Consider the following 8,670-nt stretch of genomic DNA (forward strand, 5'->3'; position numbering starts at 1 on the left):
CAAAGGATGAGATGGTTAGACAGTGTCATAGACGCAACGAACATGAAATTGAGCCGACTTCAGAGGACGGCAGAAGACAGGAAGGCCTGGCGTGATCTGGTCCATGGGGTCCCGAAGAGTCGGACTCGACTGTGCGACTTAACAACAACAAGGCAACATTCTCCCAACAGTCAATGTTAATCTGATCTTGTTGAACCCTGAAGGAACGGATTATGGTACTTGTGACGGAACCTTAAAAACAGGGCAAGAGTGCCACCTAGAGTGTTTGGGATTTTGGTCTCCTGGGGGACACATTAGCATAACCCATTAATTTCCATTCCACATTGGACCATCCTCCAGTCCCTTTTCGACAAAGGACAACCTGGTCTGGGCCAAATCACCCGTTTGCCATGGAAATTCAGAGCCATTGCCAGGTGCTGGATGGGAGGAGTGGGACTACACTGTACAAGCCTCAGACTGGTAATAGTGGCCTCTGACGTCAGAGCTGGAGGGTGCTGCGTGGGGTTCACTAGATCAGCTCTTCTCTCGTAGAGAGGAGGCTGGCTTGGGACCAGTGGTGGAAACGGTGAAGCAGCCTGATCCGCTGAGGCCGGCTGTGGCCTTGAGCACTTCAGGTGCTGTGCACGCGAGACCTGTCCCAAAGAAATTCTGCAAACTGGGAGAACAGACCAGGCGGAAGAGGTTCCTTCTTCTACAGCTGGTGGCCAGACTCCAAATAGAAGTGGAGGAAAGCTGTTACCAGCAAAAAGGTGCAAAAACACTACCAGACGTTGAAGGACCTTGAGCATCAGTCTGCCCTTTTCTTTTAGGAAACACAACTCCGTCTTGAGAAGAACACTATTTATTTATTCAGTTTTTATCCCACCCTCAGGGCGGCTTACATTAAGGATTAAAAATATTAAAACACAAGTACTTATACAGTACAGCGTCATAACTTACAAACATACCAAGTCATAGCTCAAAATAAAATTAAAAAAAAATAAAAGTGCTGGTGGCAATAACAACCCGGTGGCCATGATAGGATGCTCCCAAAAAGACTGAACACAGTCTCCAAGATAAATGAAGAAGAAGAAGAAGAGTTTGGATTTATGACCAGGATGGCATATGTAAAAAATGGAACCTTTGAAGAAGCCCTCCACATGAACTTCTTGTCAGATTCCTGGACAACTGAGCACCCAACAACACTCTCTTGGCAGTGATATATTTATTGAGGCTTTAGCAAGTTCCAAGCTGTGACTTTCCGTGTCAGAACTGACGTTTTGGCGCCAACCCTGAAGTTATACAGGGTTCAATCAAGCTCCCCCCCCCCTCCAATCACGCCAAACTCCCAGCCCGCGTTTTTACTCTCCTCCTAAAAGCATCTGTTGTTGTTGTTGTTCAGTTGCACAGTCGAATTCGACTCTTTGCAAGCCCATGGACCACATCACGCCAGGCCCTCCTGTCTTCCGTCATCCTCTGGAGTTTGCTTAATTTCATGTTTGTTGCATTCCTCTTCTTCTTCTTCTTCTTCTTCTTCTTCTTCTTCTTTGCCCTTCAGTCTTTCCCAGCATCAGGGAAGCTGGTAAAGAGGTTTTCAAGGATGTCCATTCTTCCCAGACGCTGGGAGGCAGCTTAAGAAAACATGTTCCACTGAAGCTAAAGGTTCACACGAACACACGTGCACACACAGCCCCCCACCCTTTTATGCCCACAACAGAAGAGAAGAAGCACACAAGAACAAAATCATGGCAAACAAAGTTCTGAGTTAGACATTCTTCCCCTCACACACACACACACACCCCGGTTCGAGAGGATATTTTTTGTGAAATGCACGAACCGATTTAGGGGCCTGAACATGATCTTTGTGCATTCACTCATTATGACTAGGAACAAAGTCCTTCCACTTGATGAGATAACACAGATGTCCATGTTTGATTTTAGAGTCAAGGATTTCCTCAACTTCCTGATGAAGCTCCCCATCCCCGATCAGGGGAGGGGGAGCTGCAGGACGAGGTCTCTACTTTGAGGGTCCCGGATCCTTCTTCAGTAGACTGAAAAGGAAAACAGGGTGGATATGATGTAAGCTTTTCGGCAAATCCAGTTCAACAGCCACCTTGTTGATGAGCCTCACTGTCACAAGCCAACCAAAGGGAGTCCGGAACAGGCCAAGGTCAGGAGCCAAGAAGACAGTGCAAAGTCCAAAGCCAAGCCGGGGTCAGGAGCCAGAAACATGGAGCCAAGTCCAAAGCCAGGGGGTCCGAAGGTCTAGGTGCAAGAGCCGCGCTGGAGTGGATGCAAGCAGCACGAAGCTGACTCGTTACTTCCACGAAGAGTACTGCCCATAGTGTGGCATTAAATGCTGCTACCAATTAGCCAGCTGCACGATCGCCCAGGCTCCTGTTAGAACTCTGGGCTAGCTGAGCGTTTTCCCTGTAGCCTGGCCTCTCTTCACCTGGTTGCTAAGTTTTGCAGTCACTCCCTTAAACGAGTCACACGTGGGGATGAGTCAGGAGGACTTTCAGCTTGCAGTTCTTCCTTCTTATCTGAGCCAGGTGTGAAGACTGCTGTTACAGGCACTTGCCAGCTATCTTCCTCTGCTGCTTCAGAGGGGACAGCAGTGGTTTCTGCAGGCTCTGTCAGCTCATTCTCATCCACGCCCATGACCCTCACCACCTTGAATGGCCCCACATATTTCACCCCAACTTCTTCCCAGATTGCAGGCCCCTAAACTTCTTGGTGGAAATGTAAACAGAGTCCCCCAGGGTGCAAGTCCCACTCTGGGGCCCACCCCTTATCAGCTTGTGTTTTGCAATCCTCTTTTGCTTTAGCCACAGTCTGTTGAATTAGAGCCCACTGCTAAGTCAACCGAGCCCACCAGGTTTATAGGTCCTCTGGCCCTGGTGCTTCCGTGGGCATCGTGGGCACAGGGGCCCCCTCATATCCGTGCACCACCTTGAAGGGAGTAGCCTCAGTGGAACTGCGCACTGAGTTATTGTAACTGTATTCCACATAAGGGAGCAACTCCAGGCAGTCACCTTGTTGGTAACAGATGAAGCATCTCAAGAATTGTTCCAATATCTGATTAGCTCTATCTGTTTCCCCTCAGTCTCTGGGTGGTAGGCACTACTGAGACCTTGTTCCACCCCCAGCAATTTCAACAGCTCCTTCCAAAATTCCACCACAAACTGGGGGCACCTATCAGATATCACCTTCCAGGGTATAGAATGCAATCTCACAATGTATTGCATAAACAGCTGTGCTAGTTTCTTTGCCAACAGCAGCTGTGTGCATGGGATGAAGTGCGCCTGTTTAGGAAAAAGGTCCAGAACCACCCAAATGATACTTCACCCTTTAAAAAGGTAAAGGTTCCCTTGCTCGAAAGCCAGTCGAGTCCGACTCTAGGATCGCGGTGCTCATCTCCGTTTCCAAGCCGAAGAGCCAGCGCTGTCCGAAGACGTTTCCGTGGTCATGTGGCCGGCATGACTAAACACCAAGGTGCACGGAACGCTGTGACCTTCCCACCGAAGTGGTACCTATTTATCTACTTGCAATTTCTTGCTTTCGAACTGCTAGGTTGGCAGGAGCTGGAACTAGAGATGGGAGCTCACTCCGCCATGCGGCACACTTGGGTCTCGAACTGCTGAACTACCGACCTTCCACAGCCGGCAGTTCAACGTCTTAACCACTTGAGCCACCGCAGCTCCTTTTACTTCGCCCTTTACTGGGTGGTAAATCGGTTATAAAATCCATAGAAATGACCACCAAGGGTTGCTTCGGGGTTTCCAAGGGCTGTAACAACCCCGGGGCTTTCCCAGCCTGCTGTTTCCCTATCAAGCACACTTGGCAGGAAGCCATGTACTGGGAGATATCCACTCACATACGCGGCCACCAGAACTGCCTTTGGATGAGGTGCAGAGTTTTTAGGTAACCAAAGTGCCCAGCCAGTTTGTTATTGTGACTCATAGACACAACTTCTCCCCAGAGGGAGCGGGGCACAAACAGTTTGCGTTGGTGATACCAGCACCCATTTTCCTCTTGCACCAACATCCCCTCTTTGTCTATTTCCTTCTTGCCTCCCTCAGTGAGAGCGGCTTTTAATTTTTCCACCCACAGGTCAGAGCTTGGTGCATCATCACTGCACCCTCCCCCATTGGGCGGGGGTGAACATGGAGTCCACGACTTCCTCTTGCTGACTGTCATGTTGGGGAAGGCGCGAGAGGGCGTCAGCGAGAAAGTCTGATTGGCCAGGGAGATGCTTGAGGGTGAAGTGAAACTTCAGTGCAGCTGCTTGGCGCTGGGGCATACAGAGCCCTTCCAAGTCCGTATGGTCGGTCCAAATCTCAAATGGCCCCCTTCAACCAATGTCTTCAAGTGGAAAGGGCCAATTTAATCGCAGCAGCCTCTTTGTCCCACACCGCCCAGTTCCTCTCTGTGGCCCAAAAATTTCTTAGACACATAAGCCAGGGGTGCAATTTACCTTCCTCCCCTTCCTGCAGGATCGTCCCCCCCATAGCCACATCCAACACATCCACTTGGATAACAAAGGGTTTATTTTCATCTGGGTGGCATAAGATGGGCTTCCAAGGTTGACAAAGTTTTAAGCCGGTCAAAAGCCTGCTGGCACTCGGGAAGCCATTGCAACCTACTGCCCGGCTTACTACTTGCAGGCCCCTTCCCCTTCGTTTCCAACAAGTCCATGAGGGGCAAGGCGACCTGGGCAAAATTGGGGATGGACTGCAGGTAAAAGTTGGGGAACCCCAGGAATAATTGTGGCTTCCAAGGTTGACAAAGTTTTAAGCCAGTCAAAAGCCTGCTGGCACTCAGGAATCCATTGCAACCTACTGCCCAGCTTACTACTTGCAGGCCCTTTCCCCTTCATTTCCAACAAGTCCATGAGGGGCAAAGCCCACCCCAGCACGTCTTGGACTTTATGGGGATCCATGTGCAGACCCCTACCCGAGATCCGGTAGCCCAGGAAGTCCAGTTCCTCTTTACGGAACTTGCACTTAGACAGCTTGGCAAAGAGGCGGCTCTCATAGAGGGCACTCGGCACGTCTCTGAGCAGCTGCACGCGTGACTCCTTCTCTTTAGAACAGATCAAGATATCATCCAGAAAAACCAGGACCCCCTTGAGCAGGTATTTATGCAGCACCTCGTTAATCAAGTTCATGAGCACCCCCGGGGCCCCAGCCAGTCCAAACGGCATCACCAGGTAGTCAAACGGCCCAAGCGTGGTGTTAAAGGCAGTCCCCCTCTCAGATGTGCACTCGGAAGTAAGCATCTCTCAAGTCCCATTCAGTAAAAATCCGCCCCTGGGCTGCCTCTGCCAGTAAGTCTTTGATCAGCGAGAGGGGGGTAAGCATTTGACATGGACACTGCATTCAAACCCCTATAGTCTGTACATAACCTTAAGTCCCCATCCTTTTTCTTCCTGAAAAGCACCAGGGCAGCAAAGGTCAAAGCCGCCGGCCGGATGAACCCCCTAGCCAAATTCTTGTCAATGAATTTCCATAACTCCTCCTCCTCAGCTGGGCTCATGGAATACAGCTTCCCTTTCCCGGGGCTCTTCTCACGAGGGCAATTCTCTGCAAAGTGGCCAGGAGCTCCACACCTCAGACACAGGCCTCGTCACATTCTTTGCTCCCTCTCGCTTCCTGGCACCTTCAGATCCGGCTTGGGGTGGTACATCTTCAGGCTCTCCGCCTCACAGGCCACCTAGATCCAGCCGTTAAGGGTCAGTGGGTTGTCTTGAGACAGAGCCTTGTCTAGGATAGTGGCATTCAGGCCTGCCCAATAAAACTCCATCAGCACTTCTTCAGGCCACCCTTGGAGTTTAGCCACATAGGTCTTGAACTCATCCGAGAACTCTCTGACGGACCTGACCCCTTGCCTTAAGCCCGAGTCAGGTCCTCGCCCGCTCCAACTCTAAGGGATCCTCGTACTGCCAGCGTAGGGCTTGCATAAAGGCATCCACATCCTGGAGCTCTGGGCCCCCTACACTGTAGAGTCCTACGAACCCTTCTGCTGCCCAATCGCGCAGCCGAGACCCCACGTAATCCACACGATGCTCATCCGATGGGAAGGTGTGGCCCCACTCCCGTAGGAACTCTCTCTCTCTAAGCCTCATCGACCTCACAGGGAAGTTCTGACAATAAAATGAATGAGATTGGGAAAATGTAAAGTGCTTTGGGTCCCACTGGGCAGAAAGATGGGGTATACAGGAAGAAAGGAAATAAAGCTGGGAGGGCAGATAAAAGATAGGTTGGTGAATGGTTGGGTACAAAGGAAGAAAAAAGCAGGGAAAGCCGAGAGAGGAAACAGCATGGGGAGGGGAACACAGAGGGAAATGAGGTACACCCCCAAGTCCTTGCGAGTCCCCTGCTAGTAAAATTACAAGCCGGACACAGGTGACACATGTGGATCACACTGTATCAAAAGGTGGCTACGGTACAGCATAAAGGCGCAAAGCCCGCCCCAAACCTCCACTGTACCTAAGACGAAGTGGGGGAAGATTTGAATCCAGCCTTCAAAAACAATACAGCCAAGCACCCCGATAGTTTGGCCAATCTGTCCACCCTTTTAGCCAGTGTGCAGAGGACACTGTGATGCACGGCCTTACCTGCATGCTGTACGTCTTGAGGTCGAAGTCGTTTTCAATTCTTTGGAGAAGGCACTCGATGTTTTCATCACACCCAGCTAACCTGGTCAAAAACAATCTCCCGGGCTCCAGAATGCTCAGCTCCCTTTCCTGCCATGGAAGAAAGCATGCGGTGGACGAGACCTGCCTGACTTTACGTCCTACGAAACAGCACACCACAGGGGTGAGTGCAGAGGAGGGAGGCTCACCCTCCCAATGCTTGCCAACTCCCGTCTCAGCGTTGCCACCGCATCCTCATGACGGCGTCTCCTGGCCTCCGAGATTCGCTGGATGATGTCGCTGTTTTTCTTCTCCGGAACTGAGAAAGACAAAAATGATTCTGACTGCATGGAGAGCTGAAGAGGTTAGACAGGATGCACATAAAGGAAATGTCTAACGGGTGTGGCAATGTCTTTTGGAAGCAAATATCCTTGCTGTAGAAGCACTTTTCTGCTGCTTGCCATCTGGTCATCCACTTAATGGCTGGATGGCTTGCAGCGACTGGATACTCTCCTTGCCTGAGCGAGGGCTGAAGCAAACAGCTTGGTGGTTTCTGAATGCAGTCGGTGGAGGAGATTAAGGGGTACACCATTTATACCCGAAAGGAAGACTAGGTTTTTTCAACCATGCAACATCAAGAAACATTCACATACAAGTTACAGTTATGTACACTAATAAAACACCTTTTGTATACAGCCCTTTTTAGACTGATTCAGGCGGGCGGCCGTGTTGGTCTGAAGCAACAGGATAAAGTGTGAGTCCAGACTGGGCACCTTTAAGACCAACAAAGTTTAATTCTGGGCATTGTTGTTGTTCAGTCGCACAGTTGAGTCCGACTCTTTGCGACCCCATGGACCAGATCCTGCCAGGCCCTCCTGTCTTCCACCGTCCTCTGAAGTTTGCCCACCGTGCCTCGCATTCGCATAGAAAATGCTTCTGAGGGATGCCAGACTGGAAACCAGTTCAAGGCTTCCAGTTCTCCAGCGGGAGCAGTTAGCAATTTGAGGCTTCTACTTTCAAAGACCTAATCTTACGTATCCTTCATCTAATTGAGACTGTACAGATATCACGAATATATTAAGAATACAGTTCACAATTAAATGTATAGCATTTACTAATGACTTCCGCAAGGTTTCGGACTTCTCGGGCAGCAGCCATGTCCTCATTTTCGTGCGTCTTTTGAAACGTCAGCGTCATGGCCTCTCTGAAACAGAAGGGGAAGCATTAAAATGTAGCACAGGGCTCCCAGCGAAAACATGAGAATGGCTTTGCTGGATCAGACCAAATGTTCATCAATATCTGTTTCCGACAGAAATAGATGTCTTGGGGAAAGCCACAAATAAGGACTGCGCATGCCGTGCAGCTTCAGATTTAATGAGCCATTTGATGGCCAGGAAGCCCCTCTTTCTTTGGATCCTGGTTTCCTCAGCGTTCCTTGAACTTTCCTCGACCTGTCCCCCCCTGTAATGCAAAATAGCCTCCATTTCTTTTGTCTGCTTGCAGTTCACTTGACCAAACTTTGTCAAAGAGGATTCTGGGTCTGTGAAGGCCTGGAATGTGCTATCAAAGATATGCTGGTGTAAATCTTAAGAGTCTCAGAGGCGCCTGCTAGTCTCTTGGTGCCTCTTAGTTCCCTTTAAGACCTGTATGACCCTGATAACGGGAGAATTATGACTTTCACTCCCATGGCAGTACCAGCTGCAAACCCTTAGCAGTGTGGCCTTGGTGGTCATTAATACATTAGCAACATTCCAACTGTTTGCACCTGTGATGGGAGGAGGGAGTCGGGTTATCTTCTAGAAATAACTTTCGATTCCCCAGAACTGAACAACAAGTATTATGGGATATCCTTTGTTACCCTGGTTACCAGTAGCTATGACATCACTTTGATGGGTTTGTGAGTGGCTACCCGGCCGGAGCCCCTCGTGACCCCCCTTTTCTATAAGAACCTGCGTTCTCAGTAACCTGTGTGGATTCTTGGGGTATTTTGGCTAAGTCTGGTCAATACTCCAAGCAACCCTCCATAATGCCTTGAATACTTGGACTCACCATCT

At 50.0% G+C, this 8,670-nt stretch overlaps 1 protein-coding gene across 1 annotated transcript in view; it reads right to left on the bottom strand.

The window, feature by feature from the left end:
* The window catches only part of CCDC180 (coiled-coil domain containing 180), a gene marked incomplete at its 5' end in the record, with an annotated part of 77,589 nt that overhangs the window by 68,068 nt on the left and 851 nt on the right, over positions 1–8,670 (bottom strand). Inside the window, 4 exons of the mRNA XM_015411272.1 lie at positions 4,841–5,245; positions 6,599–6,727; positions 6,826–6,935; positions 7,732–7,820. Of these exons, the coding sequence (XP_015266758.1) occupies positions 4,841–5,245; positions 6,599–6,727; positions 6,826–6,935; positions 7,732–7,820 (733 nt within the window). The remainder of the gene's footprint in view (positions 1–4,840; positions 5,246–6,598; positions 6,728–6,825; positions 6,936–7,731; positions 7,821–8,670) is intronic.

The sequence above is a fragment of the Gekko japonicus genome, unplaced genomic scaffold, assembly GCF_001447785.1.
Source record: "Gekko japonicus isolate JY-2015 unplaced genomic scaffold, Gekko_japonicus_V1.1 scaffold1795, whole genome shotgun sequence".
NCBI classification, from domain to species: domain Eukaryota; kingdom Metazoa; phylum Chordata; class Lepidosauria; order Squamata; family Gekkonidae; genus Gekko; species Gekko japonicus.